A 20,940-nucleotide genomic window follows, 5' to 3' on the forward strand; every position below is an offset into this window, starting at 1 on the left:
AAAAAGTTTCCCAAATTCATCAGATTTGATGAACGTGAAAACGCCTTCACGTACAGAGTGCACCTGAAGGGTTTCTCTCAACGGGCTGTTATGGCACGCATTGAGAGGGAAAATGTCATTAATATGCCTGGAAGCCTTCATATCTTCAAGATGAATGTTAACCAAAAACTCTAAGCACACAATTTCGGCTGTCTGACTACAAAAGGAATATTTATGAAAGCTAAATTCAGCTGACATAGCAAAGGGTGTTGAAAACAATACTATTTGTGTTTTGCAGAAATGCATGAATTAATGTTCAATCGCAACTTAGAGGTGTGAATCCAGGCTCAGATGTCCTTGAATGCTGGGATGAACAGTTCCGAATTCAGCTGCATGTGTGTGCTGTGTTCACCTCCTGTTTCCATTCTTAGTAAGAGTTCCAGAGGAAAACAAAAATAAACTATTGTTTTGATATAACCTCCGTGTTCAACAGAGTTAATAGACTTTACTGCAAACACAAACTTGACAGTATCACACACTGCCATGAGTAAACAGGTGGTGGTGTGACCAGAACCATGCCTGGCCACCTTCATCTGCTCAGCATTAATTCTTCCTCACTCCACCAAGTAATGAATCGAGGATCAATCAACACAGCCGAGGCTATCCGTGTCTCTGTCTCTCTCTCCCCGTGGTGAAGGTGTTCCCCTCCACACATTCAGAGTCAACAGCGGCACGCGCTTAGCGTCTTTGACCGATAGATACATTGTATTGTTGGTTTTTTCGGTAAAGTCACGTAGATAGAAAATAAAAATAACAGATTAAATTTAATAAGATAAAGACCACTTGTGTTGCGATCGAAACCTCGTGGGTTTTTGCTTAATTTTAAAAAAAAAGATTTTTCATTTAATTTAGTATCCGTTATTTTTATCTTATTTTCTATCTACGTGACTTTACCGAAAGAAGCAAGAATATTAATTCCTGCAGTCACCAAAGTTTTAAGTCAAAACATTCACACACGTTGACAAAGCCTCACCTTGTGTTGTTGTGGGCAGGTCGCTTCTGATAACAAGAGCGGTATAGCAGCTCAAGCGGGCTTGGCCTGCTAACAAAAGAAAATAAAAACTGCGTGAATATTTACAATAAAACAAAGTTACAAAGTGGCGAGCCGGGTGAAGACAAATTAAACTTAAGCGAGATAATTAAAGTGAATGCAATCAGGCGAGGGCAGGAGGCAAGGCCCCGCGTGGCTAGGCCCCGCGTTGTAAAGTTCCAACCTGGACATCGATTCCCATGCTCGCTGCTACTCAACTGACATCCCTACGAGAGAGAGAGGCTCTACCTTGGTAAACAACAACCACCTCCACCACCACCATGATAATTTCTCACCTCGGATTTCAGTGCAAGCGCGGATCGGCAGCCTCCTCTTACTTCGCGACGTCACGCGGGTAAACAGGTAACATGACGTCCTTCCAGGGTAAGAGACACGCCCCTCCCATGAGCAGCGCTGTAATTGAATAAATTATGTTAATGAGCCCAGCCCATATGTCGAGGGATGGGGCGTGGGTGCTGAACGCCTCGCAATCAACTCTCGACGGCTTCAACGAACACATTATGTTAATGAACCGCCAGTCACTGGGCGTAGCTTTGCCCAAATAAGGATTGCCACTGGATTAATATCGGCAGTGACCCAAGCGGAGGTGACGTCACGCTCAAGAGCGCCGTGGACGGGGTTGGGGGAGTGTGAATACCTTGGTGACATGACGTCACTAGCGAGGTACACCTCCCGCTGGCACTTCATGCCGATGAGGTCATGGGGATGGAGTTTAAGTTGATTTAGATTCATTTTCCATTGCCCCCTCCCTTGAGTGCGTGAACTCAGCAACAACAACGTGGACATTATTGTGTATACGTACACACTGTGTACACTTTGAGGCCACGTGAAGCGTCAAAGGCTCGCTGGAAGGAGGAAGTCGCGTGACAGACTCAGCAGTTGCGATGGGTTAACCGACGGATGGCTATCGATTAGAAATCACATATCCCCGAGTCTCACCTGTGAGTGGCACCACCTGACGCTGTTGTGGATCCCCACGTGGCTCGGAGCCTCAAAAGCTCCGTGACTTCCGGGTGGTAATACAAAGACAAAGGTCCCCCGTGTAGCCTTAACAGACTGTTGGGGCAAGTGCTGTTAGCAAGTAGCAGCACCACCTATGAAGGCCGGAACGGTACACGAGGGGGTGGGTGGCCAGCACCGCGCCCGACCGCCTTTGTCTCCCCAGTAATGATGTTTGCACATCACACCGGGTACTCTCTTGAGGCTGAGTCGACCTAGGGGAGGCCCAGAACCGGTTCAAATAATCGTCACTGGGTGTTGGCTGTGAGCGGGAATCAAACTCGGGTCGTTATGTTGGTAGAGCAGCGCACTAACCACACACACACACAGACATACACACACACACAGACACACACACACAGACACACACATACACACACACAGACACACATACACACACACAGACACACACACATACATACACACAGACACACACACACAGACACACAAAGACAAAGATCCCCCGTATAGCCTCAACAGACTGTAGGGGCAAGTGCTGTTAGCGAGCACCTCTGAAGGCCGGTAACGGTACACGAGGGGATGGGTGGCCAGCACCACGCCCGACCGCCTTTGTCTCCCTAGTGGCAATGTTTACACACCACACCAGGTACTCATTTGAGGCTGAGTCGACCTAGGGGAGGCCCGGGACCGGTTCAGATAATCGTCACTGGTGTTGGCCGTGAGCGGGAATCGAACCCGGGTCGCCGGGTTTGTAGCGTAGCGCTAACCGCTACACTACAATGCGTTACTCTTCCACACACACACACAGACACAAATCCACAGACACACACAGACACACGCACACACAGACACACACACAGACACACACACAGACAACGCTAACCACTACAATGAGTTTCGCTTCCACGTGCGAGGGTCACGTGACAGATTTGACGTCACAGCTCACTTGCCGTGCAAAAAATCTATACATTATTGAGCTCCCCTCCCCCCCCCAACAAAAACACAAAAGTGTATTTGTATGTTTGTATGGTGTACAGTCTGGAAAGTACCCACATGGCAAATTTCCAGTTTGTTGCATGTCGGGAAGTACGTTAAACATTTTGAACAGACAACACACACAATCACAACTTTGCCTTTTATATATATTTGGAGATGCAGTGAAAAACTTTCCCAAATTCATCACGCGGTTTCAGTTTTTTGATTTTCAGTTTGATTTATTTTGGTTATAGTCCCGTGAGCCATTCGGCTCTTGAATCGGGTGCAACCACAACAAGCGACAAAAAAACACGACCAAGAAAAACATCTTACAGTGACTCTGTGTGACTGTGCAAACAGCACTGTCATGGCACGCAATGAGAGGGCAAATGTCATAAATATTCCTGTAAGCCCTCGCATCTTCAACATTAATGTTGCCATAGAAACGTTGTGGGGTGTTTTGCTTCATTGTAAAAAAGAAAAATTATTATATGTTATTTTTATTGTTATTTTCTATCTACGTGACTTTACCGAAAGAACCAAGAATATTCATTCCTGCAGTCACCAAAGTTTTAAGTCAAAACATTCACACACGTTGACAAAGCCTCACCTTGTGTTGTTGTGGGCAGGTCGCTTCTGATAACAAGAGCGGTATAGCAGCTCAAGCGGGCTTGGCCTGCTAACAAAAGAAAATAAAAAACTGCGTGAATATTGACAATAAAACAAAGTTACAAAGTGGCGAGCCGGGTGAAGACAAATTAAACTTAAGCGAGATAATTAAAGTAAACGCAATCAGGCGAGGGCAGGAGGCAAGGCCCCGCGTGGCTAGGCCCCGCGTTGTAAAGTTCCAACCTGGACATCGATTCCCATGCTCGCTGCTACTCAACTGACATCCCTACGAGAGAGCGAGCGAGGCTCTACCTTGGTAAACAACAACAACAACCACCACCACAACAACCACCACCACGATGAGAATTTCTCACCTCGGATTTCAGTGCAAGCGCGCACACGGCAGCTTCCTGTTGCCTCGCGACAGCAGGAAGTAGTATGACGTCACTTCCCTCCCACGAGCGGCTCTGTAACTGAATAAATTATGTTAATGAGGCCAGCCCATATGTGGAGGGATGGGGGCGTGGGCGCTGAACCCGTCGCAATAAACTCGCGACGGCTTTAACGGACACATTATGTTAATGAGCCACCAGTCACTGGGCGTAGCTTTGCCCAAATAAGGATTGCCACTGGAACGATATAGGCAGTGACCCTGCAGAAATTAAAATAACGCTCAAGAGCACGGTTGATTTAGATTCATTTTCCATTGGCCCCTCCCTTGGGTGCGTGAACTCAGCAACAACGTGGACATTATTGTGTACAGTGTGTGTGTACACAGTGTGTGTGTACAGTACACACTGTGTGTGTGTAGTGGAGGGCAAAGTCGACCCATGGCATCTTATCATCAATTATTTTTTTTAAATGTATTATTTTTATTTATTTGTATTAAATTTTTTAATCTTTTATTGATTATTTTTTGTTTTCTATCTACGTGACTTTACCGAAAGAACCAGGAATATGGTAGCGCATTCTCTCTTTGTTGCAGAGGTTCAAAGTTCAAATCCGACAGGCACACCTGGCTACCCCAGTAACATTCACCACAATATGCGCTGTTCTGCTTCACGGCGGATGTAAAACAGAGTATTGTGTCACTCACAACGCACAGGTCATTGCATGTTGGTGGCACGGTCAAAATTGTGGTTAATTCCAAACAGCCAGAAACTCCACAGGGAGATGACGCGTCAATGATCGCCCCCTACCGACAGACTCATGTCCACGTGCAGGCCGGTGCAGGGCCACCTTGTGCCACACAGGGGCAGCTGCCACTAGGGGCGCCCTTCGATTGTTTGAGATGAGGTTCGATACGAAACACCGAGTTGCTGAGGCAATTAGGCAAGCGACTTATGAGTGCAAATATGTTGTTTATAACGTAGTGAATGCTTGGGATCTTGTCTCTCGCTCCTGCTCACAGATTTACCCGGCCCACAGCTCCACAGATACCAGCCGCTCCTCCTGGGCAGGTTCGGTTACGTACGGTGCGAAATAAGTTCCAGATACACACACAGAGACTCACACAGATACACACACACAGAGACTCACACAGATACACACAGAGACTCACACAGAGACTCACACAGATACACACACAGATACACACACAGAGACTCACACAGATACACACACAGAGACTCACACACAGACACACACACAGAGACTCACACAGAGACCCATGGATTAACACGGTTGGCTAGGTATGGTGCGAAATAAATTACAGATAAACACTCCTTTGAGCAAGTTTGAGTCACGGGCCATGCAAGTTGACCGGGCGCGTGTTGCTACTGACAGTCGTTGAATACGGTTGGATAGACGCTGATAGAGAGACACACACACAGACAAGACAGGCAGATAGACACAGACAAGAGGAACACAGAGACGACAGAGAGACAGGCAGAGAGAAACACAGAGGCAAACAGATGACACAGACGGACAGAGACAGAGAGATGTTGAATCGAACACACTGAGCGCGCTCCATTGAAAGAGATTCCTCGATCTTCGCAATCCCCGGAAGTCGTTCTTATTTTTATTGATTTAATTGCGTGTGGTGTGTACGTGCAAGCAATGTGGGATATCGATGTACACAGATATGAACAAGATCAGCAGACAAGACGTCTTTAATTTAATCGGTCTCTCCACGAAACAAAGGAATGTTGAACACAAAATATAAATCCCACGGCCTTCGTGCGAGTCCATAATTACTGCAGCATTGATTCAGTGCAAGCCAACTGTGGACCAGTTTTGGTGGACAATGTCTCAACAGTAGTGGGGCTTGCTTCAAGCCATGGTTGTGAACATCCAGACGTGAATCAGCAAGGAGCATTTCTAGTTCAAGTTCGACAAATCTACGTCAACACGTAAGACAAAATTATAATTCGTGTTGTAGAGAATGTATCTCCTCTGCGTGTAACTTTAAGGTGGTATGCCTTGTAACTGATGAATTATCCGAGTGTGCTTCCTATGTCAAAGACAATGAGTTGCTCCAGATGCTTCCTGAAACACAAAAATACCCTTTGACCTGTATCACAAGAACATCGGGTCTCACCTGAGTTATCTGTACAGGTTGCTTCCAAAACACACACACACTTTGTCCTAACATCACTAATTCAATGTTTGACCCTTATAAAAAAAAAGTGATGCACGTACACACAAAATCAGACAAGTGTTCATTCTAAATTTCGATTTAAAGCTTTCGTGACTGCAAGGATTCATCTTAAGTCACGTAGAATGAGAATAAAATAATAAATTAATAAAATAAAACAATAAAGCAATTTCTATGACCAGTCTATTTCTATGACCAGTCACAAGCTAATCACTCAGCTATTTCAATGCTAAATTCTCTTGTTTTATATGTAAACCCCTTTGTCAAGGTGCCTCACCTCTCTAAACCAGCTTAAAAGACGCTACGAATCTTAACAGCGTTCATTGAAGCTCTGTCGTCCCGACAGGTCTGTTCCTTTCACCTGAAAGCCACTTGTGTTGTGGCCGAAACGTCGTGAGAATTTTATTGTGTTATTTGATTTTATTATTATAATCTCATTCTACGTGACTTTAACGAAAGAACCAAAATAAATGTTCATTCTAAATTATTGACTGGAATTTTAAGAAAATGTAATTACTGCAGTGAAATCTACTACATCAGATAACATCTGATTAAAAAGCTATTTGAAAAAATATGCACCGTCTGCTTAACAGTGGATGTAAAACATACTATTGTGTCATTCAAAACGAGTAGGCCATTGCATGCTGGCGAATTCTAAACATTAGCGACAAATTACACAACTGAGATGAAACATCGATCATCGCCCCCTACTGACAGCCTCTTGTTCACATACTCTTTGGTTCTTTCAGTAATGTCACGTAGGCAGAAAAAAAAATAATAGATCACGACATTTCGATCGTAACACAAGCGGCCGTCCTCAGGCGGAAAAAAATAATAAATGCAGGCCGGTGCAGGGCCACCACCCTGTGCCACACAGGGGCAGCTGCTACTTGGGGATGCTCTTCGAGTGTTTCAGATGAGATACGATACAAAACTCGGAGTTGCAAAGGTTATTAAGCAAGCACCGTGTAAATGCAATTATTTAGTGAATGCTTGGGAGCTTCTTGGCTCTCGCTCCTGGTTAAAGATCTCCCCAACCCACAGGTCCACAAAGACTGGCCGCTCGCTCTTACTCTGCAGGTTGAACCTAGGAATTGAGTGTTCAACTTCACATTCTTGTCATTAAAGGCCTGTGACAAAGATGCATATATTGTAGCGACATCGTCTCTGGCTTACACATCTACCGGGTCTCCACTTGACTTTGTATTGTCTAGGAAGTCCACCCACACCTCCACTTCCACAAACTGTTGGGAGTTGCCTCGCTCTGCCTCACAGTCAGAAATCTCCTCCTGCTTCACGTTGCCTCCATCGATGTGAAGGTCCCATTTTGGAGTTGAATCTTCATCTTCACATTTCACCTTCACTTCTTCACTCTTCACCATCACATCTTCACATTTCACCTTCACCTCTTCATATTTCACCATCACCTCTTCATATTTCACCTCGATAACTTTAAAAGTGTCCAAACTGGGATTTTCTTCTGGTTCGTGTTTCATGAGGGATGGGCTCAAGGCGGCACTTTGACTTTCACAAGCTGATTTCAGACTCCACTCCTTGTGGATCTTCTGATGCTTCTGTGTTCTCTGGTGTACTTGAAAATTTGATGAATTTGCAAACATCTGCCTACACACAGTGCACTTGAAGGGTTTCTCTCCCGTGTGTGTTCTCTGGTGTACTACAAGAGCAGATGAATGTGCAAACGCCTTCCCACACACACTGCACTTGAAGGGTTTCTCTCCCGTGTGTGTTCTCTGGTGTACTTTAAGATGTGGTGACTGTGCAAATGCCATCCCGCACAGAATGCACCTGAAGGGTTTCTCTCCCGTGTGTGTTCTCTGGTGTCTTTGAAGATGTGACACATGTACAAACGCCTTCCCGCACAAGGTGCACCTGAAGGGTTTCACTCCCGTGTGTGTTCTCTGGTGGGTCTGAAGAACTGATGGCCAGGCAAATGCCTTCCCACACACAGTGCACTTAAAGGGTTTCTCTCCAGTGTGTGTTCTCTGATGTTTTTTAACAACAGATGACTGTGCAAATGCCTCCCCATACACACTGCACTTGAAGGGTTTCTCTCCCGTGTGTGTTCTCTGGTGTTTTTTAAGAGCAGATGACCGTGAAAATGCCTTCCCACAAACACTGCACTTGAAGGGTTTCTCTCCCGTGTGTGTTCTCTGGTGTGTTTTAAGAGCAAATGAACCTGAAAATGTCTTCCGACACACACTGCACCTGAAGGGTTTCTCTCCCGTGTGTGTTCTCTGGTGTTTTTTAAGAGTAGATGAATCTGAAAATGTCTTCCCACACACACTGCACTTGAAGGGTTTCTCTCCCGTGTGTGTTCTCTGGTGTCTTTGAAGATTAGATGAATCTGGAAATGCCTTCCCACACACACTGCACTTGAAGGGTTTCTCTCCCGTGTGTGTTCTCTGGTGTTTTTTAAGAGCAGATGACTGTGAAAATGCCTTGTTACACACACTGCACTTGCAGGGTTTCTCTCCCGTGTGAGTTCTCTGGTGTATCTCAAGAACTGATGGCCATGCAAATGCCTTCCCACACACTGTGCACTTGAAGGGTTTCTCTCCCGTGCGAGTTCTCTGGTGCTGTGTCAAATTTCCAGTCCGATCCGTGCTGTATGCACGCTGGTCGCATTGTTGACTTGTCGTACCGAGCTGTGCCGACGGCCTTTGCTCCATCAGACCAGCGTCAGCTGCAGACAGAAAAAAATAATATCCACACCATCGACACGTCAGTATCGATGCACAGAGGAATGCACATATAGTCACATGTGACTTACACGTCTATACTTATTCATATATTCATGATGTAGTGAAAAAGTGTCCCAAATTTATCACACGGGCTGTGATGGCACACAATGAGAGGGCAAATGGTTATAAACATGCCTGGAAGCCCTCGTATCTTCAAAATGAATGATAACCCAAAACTCTAAGCACACAATTTCGGCTGTCTGGCTACAAAAGGAATATTTCTAAGAGCTAAATTCAGCTGACATAGCAAAGGGTGTTGAAAACAATACTATTTGTGTTATGCTGAAATGCATGAATTAATGTTCAATCACAACTCAGATGTCCTTGAATGCTGGGATGAACAGTTCCGACTTCAGCTGAATGTGTGTGCTGTGTTCACATCCTGTTTCCATTCTTATAAAGAGTTCCTGAGGAAAACAAAAATAAACTATTGTTTTGATATAACCTCCGTGTTCAACAGAGTTAATAGACTTTACTGCAAACACAAACTTGACACTGTCACACACTGCCATGAGTAAACAGGTGGTGGTGTGACCAGAACCATGCCTGGCCACCTTCATCTGCTCAGCATTAATTCTTCCTCACTCCACCAAGTAATGAATCGAGGATCAATCAACATAGCCGAGGCTATCCGTGTCTCTGTCTCTCTCTCTCCCCGTGGTGAAGGTGTTCCCCTCCACACATTCAGAGTCAACAGCGGCACGCGCTTAGCGTCTTTGACCGATAGATACATTGACGCACGTATTGTTGGTTCTTTCAGTAAAGTCACGTAGATAGAAAATAAAAATAACAGATTCAATTTAATAAGATAAAGACCACTTGTGTTGCGATCGAAACGTCGTGGGTTTTTTGCTTTATTTTAATTTTTTTATTTTTCATTAATTTTTATTATTTTATTTTCTATCTACGTGACTTTACCGAAAGAAGCAATAATATTAATTCCTGCAGTCACCAAAGTTTTAATTCAAAACATTCACACACGTTGACAAAGCCTCACCTTGTGTTGTTGTGGGCAGGTCGCTTCTGATAACAAGAGCGGTATAGCAGCTCAAGCGGGCTTGGCCTGGTGAAAACAAAAGAAAATAAAAACTGCGTGAATATTTACAATAAAACAAAGTTACAAAGTGGCGAGCCGGGTGAAGACAAATTAAACTTAAGCGAGATAATTAAAGTGAATGCAATCAGGCGAGGGCAGGAGGCAAGGCCCGCGTGGCTAGGCCCCGCGTTGTAAAGTTCCAACCTGGACATCGATTCCCATGCTCGCTGCTACTCAACTGACATCCCTACAAGAGAGAGAGGCTCTACCTTGGTAAACAACAACAACAACCACCACCACGATGAGAATTTCTCACGTCGGATTTCAGTGCAAGCGCGCACACGGCAGCTTCCTGTTACCTCGCAACAGCAGGAAGTAGTATGACGTCAACTCCCTCCCACGAGCGGCTCTCTAACTGAATAAATTATGTTAATGAAGCCGGCCAATATGTTGAGAGATGGGGGCGTGGACGCTGAACCCGTCGCAATAAGCTCGCGACGGCTTTGACGGCTACATTATGTTAATGAGCCACCAGTCACTGGGCGTTGCTTTGCCCTAATAAGGATTGCCACTGGAACGATATCGGCAATGACACAAGCGGAGGTGATGTCACGCTCAAGAGCGCGGTGGACGAGGGAGGGGTGCATACTTTGGTGACATGACGTCACTAGCGAGGTACACCTCCCCCTGGCGTTTCACGCCGATGAGGTACTGCAGAGTGGTGACGTCACAGAGTTGAAGTCTAAGTTGATTTAGATTCATTTTCCATTGCTCCCGCCCTTGGGTGTGTGAGCTCAGCAATAACGTGGACATTATTGTGTATACACTGTGTGTCTACACTGTGTGTGTACACTGTGTGTATACACTGTGTGTGTACACTGTGTGTGTCACTGTGTGTGTGTCACTGTGCCTGGCACAAACGTCGTGGTGACGTCACCGCCACTTAGTGGCGAATGGCGTTTGCTGTTGTGTCACTGTGTGTGTGCGTACACTGTGTGTGTACACTGTGTGTGTCACTGCCACTGTGTGTACACTGTGTGTGTGTACACTGTGTACCCTGTGTGTACACTGTGTGTACACTGTATGTGTGTACAGTGTGTACACTGTGTGTACACTGTGTGTATACACTGTGTGTGTGCACTGTCTGTGTACAGTGTGTACATTGTGTGTACACTGTGTGTATAAACTGTGTGTACATTGTGTGTACACTGTGTGTGTACACTGTGTGTACACTGTGTGTGTGTGTACACTGTGTGCACACTGTGTATACACTGTGTGTACACTGTGTGTGTACACTGTGTGTGTGTAAACTGTGTACACTGTGTGTGTGTACACTGTGTATAAACTGTGTGTGTACACAGTGTGTGTATACACTGTGTATGTGTACACTGTGTGTGTACACTGTGTATGTGTGTACACTGTGTGTGTACACAGTGTGTGTCCGCATTGAACCGAACCCCGGGCAAGGCCATCTACTTAATGACGAGAGAAAATTCACACGAAATGTCCTTTTCAATGAAGTCTTCCAGATGTAAATTGATACAAGCTTTTAATGAAGAAATTAAATCATCTAATTCAAAACACAACACAATTCAAAGATGTTTCATTTTAAAACTTCAAAACGGAGCATGGGGTGCTTGCGTGAATGCGTCCTTCGTGTGCAAATGTTGTGACTTTCCTGGCCTGAAGGCCGTCAATGTGTTGGACCATTAAATGGTGCACAGCGTCTCAACAACAGCAGTGGGGTTTGCTTCAACAGATAGGTAACGAACATCCAGACGTCAATCAGCAAGGAGCATTTATAGTCTTAGACAAAATCTACGTCAACACGTAAGACAAAACTACAATTCGTGTTGTAGAGAATGTACCTCCTCCTATACGTGTAACTTTTAAGTGGTATGCCTTGTAACTGATGAATGATCCGAGCGTGCTCCCTATTTCAAAGACGATGAGTTGCTCCAGAGGCAGACGCTTCGTGAAACACAAAAGTACCCTTTGACCTGTATCACAAGAACAACGGGTCTCACCCGAGTTCTCTGTACAGTTTACTTCGAAAACACACACACACACTTTGTCCTAACATCACTTATTCAATGTTTGACCCTCAGACAAAATGTTACATGCACGCGCACAATCAGACAAGTATTCATTCTAAATCATTGACGGGCATATTAACAAAATTGAATTTCTGCAGCGAAATTGACTGCATCACGTTACATCGTATTAACAAGAAGTTATTTTACAAATACGCACCGTCTGCTTAACAGTGTATGTACAACGTACGATTGTTGCGTCATTCAAAACGAGTAGGCCGTTGCATGCTAGCATCTGGGTCAAAATGTAGCAAATTCAAAACATTACGCTACAAATAATAGATGAGGGCGCTTCGATGGCAACACAAGCAATCGGCATTAGGTGGGACAAGCACAGCAGCAATAAGAACAAACTGCAGGAGTAGGCGCCTACTACTTCAGCAGTTTCTCTTGCTGTGGTTGTCCCACCTGATGACGATGGTGTGTGTTGTGATCTAAACGCCGTGATCTGTTATGTTTCTACCCACGTGGTGACTTTACCGAAATAACTCAAGAGTGTGGATTCCTGCAGTCACAAAAGCTTCGAATCAAGATTGCCTACAAACTACACAACTGAGATTACGCATCAATCATCGCCCCCTACTGACAGGCTCTTGTCCACATGCAGGCCGGTGCAGGGCCACCACCTTGTGCCACACAGGGGCAGCTGCTACTTGGGGATGCTCTTCGAGTGTTTCAGACGAGATACAAAACTCCGAGTTGCTGAGGCGGTTAAGCAAGCACCATGTAAAAGCAATTATTATAACATAGTGAATGCTTGGGGGCTTATTGGCTCTTGCTCCTGGTTAGAGATCTCCCCAACCCACGGGCCCACAAAGTGTTCAACTTCACATTCTTGTCATTAAAGGCCTGTGACAAAGGTGCATCTATTGGAGCAACATCGTCTCTGGCTTACACATCTACCGGGTCTCCACTTGACTTTGTATTGTCTAGGAGCAAGTCCACCCACACCTCCACTTCCACAAACTGCTCGTAGTTGCCTCACTCTGACTCACAGTCAGAATTCTTCTCCTGCTTCATGATGTGAAGGTCCCATTTTGGAGTTGAATCTTCATCTTCACATTTCACCATCACTTCTTCGCTCTTCACCATCACTTCTTCACTCTTCACCATCACTTCTTCACTCTTCACCATCACTTCTTCACATTTCACCATCACCTCTTCACATTTCACCTTTATACCTTTAAAAGTGTCCAAGCTGGTATTTTATTCTGGTTCTTGTTTCATGAGGGATGGGCTCATTGCGGCACTTTGACTTTCACAAGCTGATTTCAGACTCCGACTCCGCTCCTTGTGATGCTTTTGTGTTCTCTGGTGTACTTGAAGATTTGATGAATCTGCAAACGACTTCCCGCACAGAGTACACTTGAAGGGTTTCTCTCCTGTGTGTGTTCTCTGGTGTTTTACAAGAGCAGATGAACGTGCAAATGCCTTCACGCACACACTGCACTTGAAGGGTTTCTCTCCCGTGTGTGTTCTCTGGTGGGTCTGAAGAACTGATGGCCATGCAAATGCCTTGTTACACACAGTACATTTGAAGGGTTTCTCTCCTGTGTGACTCCTCTGGTGCCGTGTCAGATTTCCAGTCCGGTCCGTGCTGTATGCACGCTGGTCGCATTGTTGACTTGTCGTACCGAGCTGCGCTGAGTGCCTTTGCTCCATCAGACCAATTCTGCAGAGGAAGCGTCAGCTGCAGACAGAAAAAAAGAATATCCATACCATCTACACGTCAGGCACAGAGGAATGCACACGAGACTTACACGTCTATACTTATTAATATATTCATGATGTAATGAAAAGTTTCTCAAATTCATCAGATTTGATGAACGTGCAAACGCCTTCACGCACAGAGTGCACCTGAAGGGTTTCTCTCCACGGGCTGTTATGGCACACAATGAGAGGGAAAATGTCATAAATATGCCTGAGAGCCTTCATATCATATTCTTAGTTTTTTCGGTAAAGTCACGTTGAAGAGAAACAACAAAATAATAAAATATATATAAAACAATAAAAAAATTCTCACGACATTTCGACCATAACTCAAACGGTCGTCTTCAGGTGTGTTGGTTCGCATACATTTATTTTTAAACGGGGCATTTATTTATTTATAAAAAACGTTAGCGCCACGCGCAGCGATTTGGCAGTTTACCCAGGACTAGTCCATCTATATTCTGAAAAGAGGAGGGGGGAGACGAAATTTTGCAATCATTGAAGACTTGGTTCATCAAGGACTAAACACTGAGGTACCCCCCCTGGTGAGACACTGTTTAACCAATACATACTTCACTTGGAATGGAACTTTCTACAAACAAACTGAGGGCACCCCAATGGGCTCCCCCCTTTCTCCAGTTATAGCTAACATTTTCATGGAGAAATTTGAGACTGACGCCATCCAGACTGCCACTCTGCGCCCAACCTTATGGAAGAGGTACGTGGATGACACTTTTGTCATCTGGCCACATGGCCGGCCTGCTCTAGACCAATTCTTCGACCACATCAATTCCATACACCCAGCCATCAGATTTACCATGGAAGTCGAAATAGATGGCAAGATACCTTTTTTGGATGTCCTAATTAAAAAGAGACCTGATGGTTCAATGAGCCACTCTGTCTACAGGAAAGCTACCCATACGGATGCTTATCTGAAACCGGATTCCCACCACCATCCATCACAGAAGAATTCTCTCATCAAGACTCTGTATCATAGAGCCCAATGCATATCCGACCAGGAACACATAAGCAGTGAACTCAAGCACGTACACCAAGCTCTTAGGGCTAATGGTTACTCCGACTATACAATCCGCAAAGCTATCACTCAAACCATGAAGAAGAACCCTCTTGAGGAGCCTTTCAAAACCATCACTTTACCCTACATTGCGGGGATCACAAAAAAGATCTCCAAAATCTTGAATAAACACAAGATCCAGGTCCGTTTCAACACATTACATAAAATCCGTGATCTGGTTCCGTCTGTAAAAGATGTGATTCCGGACATACAATACCCTGGTGTCTACAAACTAAGTTGCCTCTGTGGTAGTAGTTACATTGGAGAAACCAAACGCCATGTCTCGGACCGCATTCGTGAACACAAAGCAGACCTTAAACACGGTAGGACCAACACCTCGGCCGTAGCAGATCATTGTTCTAATTCAGTAGGCTCACATGCCATTGACTTTTCCAAGACAGAGGTTCTTTGTAAGCCATCTGGCTTCCATGAGAGATTCGTTCATGAGGCTATCCACATATACAAGCACAGAGACAATTTCAACCGAGAAGATGGATTCTATCTTAACAATCATTGGAAAGATTTGATAAACCATTTCAGTTCTTAATTGATTGTTCACACTTACAGTGGCTTTCAGACAGCATACATTATACAAATTTTCGTCTCCCCCCTCCTCTTTTCAGAATATAGATGGACTAGACCTGGGTAAACTGCCAAATCGCTGCGCGTGGCGTTAACGTTTTTTATAAATAAATAAATGCGCCGTTTAAAAATACATTTATGCGAACCAACACACCTGAAGACGACCGTTTGAGTTATGGTCGAAACGTCGTGATATTTTTTTATTGTTTTATATATATTTTATTATTTTGTTGTTTCTCTTCAACGTGACTTTACCGAAAGAACTAAGAATATGAATTACTGCAGTCACGAAAGCTTTAAATCAAAAGCCTTCGTATCTTCAAGATGAATGTTAACTCAAAACTCTAAGCACACAATTTCGGCTGTCTGACTACAAAAGGAATATTTATGACAGCTCAATTCGGCTGACATAGCAAAGGATGTTGAAAACAATACTATTTGTGTTATGCAGAAATTAATGTTCAATCGCAACTTAGAGGTGTGAATCCAGGCTCAGATGTCCTTAAATGCTGGGATGAACAGTTCCGACTTCAGCTGAATGTGTGTGCTGTGTTCACCTCCAGTTTCCATTCTTATAAAGAGTTCCAGAGGAAAACAAAAATAAACTATTGCTTTGATATAACCTTCGTGTTCAACAGAGTTAATAGACGTTACTGCAAACACAAACTGTATGCTGTCACTGGGTAAACAGGCGGTGGCGTGTCTAGAATCTGGCCACCTTCATCTGCTTGGCATGAATGCTTTCTCACTCCACCAAGTAATTAATTGAGGATCAACGACCATATCCGAGGCTAACTGGAGTTTGCGTGTCACTCTCCGTGGTGAGATGTTAACTACCTCACCTGGTATACAGGAAGTCGTGGGTTCGATCCCGACCCTGACGTCTGCTGTATATTTGGAGTTTGCGCGTCACTCCGTTTAGCATCTTTGACCGATAAGACATTGACACACGTATTCTTGTTGATTTCGGTAAAGTTACGTAGATAGAAAATAACAATAACAGATAATACAATTACATTAAATAAAGAGCACTTGTGTTGCGATCAAAACGACGTGAGTTTTTTGCTTTATTTACAATTATTTGTTCATTTTATTGTTATTTTTATTTAATTTTCTATCTACGTGACTTCACCGAAAGAACCAAGAATATTAATTCCTGCAGTCACCAAAGTTTTAAGTCAAAACATTCACACACGTTGACAAAGCCTCACCTTGTGTTGTTGTGGGCAGGTCGCTTCTGATAACAAGAGCGGTATAGCAGCTCAAGCGGGCTTGGCCTGGTAACAAAAGAAAATAAAAACTGCGTGAATATTTACAATAAAACAAAGTTACAAAGTGGCGAGCCGGGTGAAGACAAAGTAAACTTAAGCGAGATAATTAAAGTGAATGCAATCAGGCGAGGGCAGGAGGCAAGGCCCCGCGTGGCTAGGCCCTGCGTTGTAAAGTTCCAACCTGGACATCGATTCCCATGCTCGCTGCTACTCAACTGACATCCCTGAGAGAGAGAGAGGCTCTACCTTGGTAAACAACAACAACAACCACCACAACGATGAGAATTTCTCACCTCGGATTTCAGTGCAAGCGCGCACACGGCAGCATCCTGTTGCCTCGTGACAGCAGGAAGTAGTATGACGTCACTTCCCTCCCACGAGCGGCTCTCTACCTGAATAAATTATGTTAATGAGGCCAGCCCATATGTTGAGGGATGGGGGCGTGGGCGCTGAACCCGTCGCAATAAACTCGCGACAGCTTTAACGGGCACATTATGTTAATGAGCTACCAGTCACCGGGCGTAGCTTTGCCCAAATAAGGATTGCCACTGGAGATGACGATCTCCAATGATCTCCAAACGGAGATGACGTCACACTCAAGAGCGCGGTGGACAGGGGAGGGATGAATACCTTAGTGACATGACGTCACTAGCTAGGTACACCTCACTCTGGCGTTTCACGCCGATGAGGTATTTAAGAGTGGTGACGTCACAGAGTTGGAGTTTAAGTTGATTTAGATTAATTTTCCATTGCTCCCTCCCTTGGGTGTGTGAGCTCAGCAACAACAACGTGGACATTATTGTGTATACACTGTGTGTGTGTGTACACTGTGTGTGTACACTGTGTGTCACTGTGTGTCGCTGTGTGTATACACTGTGTGTGTGTGTACAGTGTGTGTGTCTACCTGTGTGCGTCTACCTGTGTGTATACACTGTGTGTGTACACTGTGTGTACACTGTGTACACTGTGTGTGTGTACACTGTGTGTACACTGTGTGTGTGTACACTGTGTATGTACACTGTGTGTGTACACTGTGTGTACACTGTGTATACAGTGTGTGTGTACACTGTGTGTGTACAGTGTGTACACTGTTTGTGTACACTGTGTGTGTGTACACTGTGTATACCCTGTGTGTGTACACTAATTGTGTACACTGTGTATACACTATGTGTGTACACTCTGTGTGTGTACACTGTGTGTGTACACTGTATGTACAGTGTGTGTACACTGTGTGTACACTGTGTGTATACACTGTGTGTGTACACTGTGTGTGTGTACACTGTGTGTGTGTACACTGTGTGTGTACACTGTTTGTGTCCGCATCGAACCGAACCCCCGGCAAGACCGTCTACTTAATGACGAGAAAAATTCACACGAAATGTCCTTTTCAATGAAGTCTTCCAGATGTAAATTGATACAAGCTTTTAATGAAAAAATAAAATCATCTAATTCAAAACACAACACAATTCAAAGATGTTTCATTTTAAAACTTCAAAAACGGAGCATGGGGCACTTGCGTGAATGCGTCCTTCGTGTGCAAATGTTGTGACTTTCCTGGCCTGAAGGCCGTCAATGTGTTGGACCCTTATTGGTGCCCAGCGTCTCAACAACAGCAGTGGGGTTTGCTTCAACCGATAGGTACGAACATCCAGACGTGAATCAGCAAGGAGCATTTCTAGTCCCAGTTAGACAAAATCTATGTCAACACGTAAGACAAAAGTACAATTCGTGTTGTAGAGAATGTACCTCCTCCTATACGTGTAACTTTCAAGCGGTATGCCTTGTAACTGATGAATGATCCGAGCGTGCTCCCTATTTCAAAGACAATGAGTTTCTCCAGAGGCAGACGCTTCGTGAAACACAAAAATACCCTTTGACCTGTATCACAAGAACGGGTCTCACCCGAGTGATCTGTACAGGTTACTTCCAAACACACACACACACTTTGTCCTAACATCACTTATTCAATGTTTGACCCTCAGACAAAATGTGACACGCACGCGCACAATCAGACACGTATTCATTCTAAATCATTGACGGGCATATTAACAACATTGAATTACTGCAGCGAAATTGACTGCATCACGTTACATCGTATTAACAAGAAGTTATTTTACAAATACGCACCGTCTGCTTAACCGTGTATGTACAACGTACTATTGTTGCGTCATTCAAAACGAGTAGGCCGTTGCATGCTGGCGTCTGGGTCAAAATGTAGCAAATTCAAAACATTACGCTACAAATAATAAGTCACGGCGTTTCGATGGCAACACAAGCAATCGTCATCAGGTGGGACAAGCACAGCAGCAAGAAGAAGAAACTGGAGTAGGCGCCTACTACTTCAGCAGTTTCTCTTGCTGTGGTTGTCCCACCTGATGACGATTGTTCGTGTTGCGATCTAAACGCCGTGATCTGTTATGTTTCTACCCACGTGGTGACTTTACCGAAAGAACTCAAGAGTGTGGATTCCTGCAGTCACGAAAGCTTCGAATCAAGATTGCCTACAAACTACACAACTGAGATGACGCATCAATCATCGCCCCCTACTGACAGGCTCTTGTCCACATGCAGGCCGGTGCAGGGCCACCACCTTGTGCCACACAGGGGTAGCTGCTACTTGGGGATGCTCTTCGAGTGCTTCAGACGAGATACAAAACTCTGAGTTGCTGAGGCGATTAAGCAAGCAACGCGTAAAAGCAATTATTATAACATAGTGAATGCTTGGGAGCTTATTGTCTCTCGCTCCTGGTGAGAGATTGACCCAACCCACAGGTCCACAAAGACTGGCCGTTCTTACTCTGCAGGTTGAACCTAGGAGCTGAGTGTTCAACTTCACATTCTTGTCATTAAAGGATTGTGACAAAGGTGCATCTATTGGAGCGACATTGTCTCTGGCTTACACATCTACCGGGTCTCCATTTGACTTTGTATTGTCTAGAAGCAAGTCCACCCACACCTCCACTTCCACAAACTGCCGGGAGTTGCCTCGCTCTGCCTCACAGTCAGAATTCTCCTCCTGCTTCACGTTGCCTCCATTTATGTGAAGGTCCCATTTTGGAGTTGAATCTTCATCTTCATATTTCACCTTCACTTCTTCGCTCTTCACCTTCACTTCTTCACATTTCACCTTCACTTTTTCGCTCTTCACCATCACCTCTTCCCTCTTCACCATCACCTCTTCATATGTCACCTCGATACCTTTAAAAGTGTCCAAGCTGGGATTTTCTTTCGGTTCTTGTTTCATGAGGGATCGGCTTATTGCGGCACTTTTGACTTTCACAAGCTGATTTCAGACTCCACTCCTTGTGGATCTTCAGATGCTTCCGTGTTCTCTGGTGTACTTGAAGATTTTATGAATGTGCAAACGCCTTCCTGCAAAGTGCACCTGAAGGGTTTCTCTCCTGTGTGTTCTCTGGTGTACTTTAAGATGTGATGACTGTGAAAACATCATCCCACACAGAGCGCACCTCAAGGGTTTCTCTCCCGTGTGTGTTCTCTGGTGTACTTTAAGATGTGACTGTGAAAACGCCTTGCCGCACAGAGTGCACTTGAAGGGTTTCTCTCCCGTGTGTTCTCTCGTGTACTTGAAGATTTGATGACCGTGCAAACATCATCCCGCACAAAATGCACCTGAAGGGTTTCTCTCCTGTGTGTGTTCTCTGGTGTTTTTTAAGAATAGATGACAGTGAAAATGCCTTCCCACACACAGTGCACTTGAATGGTTTCTCTCCTGTGTGTTCTCTGGTGTATTTTTAAGAACAGTTGACTGTGAAAATGCCTTCCCACACACAGTGCACTTGAAGGGTTTCTCTCCCGTGTGTGTACTCTGGTGTCTTTGCAGACTTGATGACTGTGCAAACGCCTTCCCACACACACTGCACCTGAAGGGTTTCACTCCCGTGTGTGTTCTCTGGTGTCTTTGCAGATTTGATGAATGTGCAAATGCCTTCCCACACACAGTGCACTTGAAGGGTTTCTCTCCTGTGTGAGTTATCTGGTGGGTCTGAAAAACTGATAGCCATGCAAATGCCTTCCCACACACAGTGCACTTGAAGGGTTTCTCTCCTGTGTGTGTTCTCTGGTGTTTTTTAACAACAGATGACCGTGAAAATGCCTTCCCACACACACTGCACTTGAAGGGTTTCTCTCCTGTGTGAGTTCTCTGGTGCCGTGTCAAATTT

The 20,940-nt window shown here is 44.8% G+C and overlaps 1 protein-coding gene across 1 annotated transcript; it reads right to left on the minus strand.

Annotated features, from left to right (window-relative positions):
- Window positions 1-5,727: 5,727 nt before the first annotated feature.
- LOC142915507 (uncharacterized) lies at window positions 5,728-17,087 on the minus strand. Its single transcript, XM_076061263.1, has 2 exons — window positions 17,078-17,087; window positions 5,728-8,511 (listed from the first exon to the last, which is right to left on the minus strand). The coding sequence occupies exons 1-2, from the start codon at window positions 17,085-17,087 to the stop codon at window positions 7,403-7,405; spliced, it is 1,119 nt and encodes a 372-aa protein (XP_075917378.1). The 3' UTR covers window positions 5,728-7,402.
- Between the last annotated feature and the right edge of the window lie 3,853 nt (window positions 17,088-20,940).

Source organism: Petromyzon marinus, unplaced genomic scaffold (genome assembly GCF_048934315.1).
Source record: "Petromyzon marinus isolate PM22_M1 ecotype Great Lakes invasive population unplaced genomic scaffold, UKy_Petmar_22M1.pri1.0 PM_G_Scaffold_32, whole genome shotgun sequence".
Taxonomy (NCBI): Eukaryota; Metazoa; Chordata; class Hyperoartia; order Petromyzontiformes; family Petromyzontidae; genus Petromyzon; species Petromyzon marinus.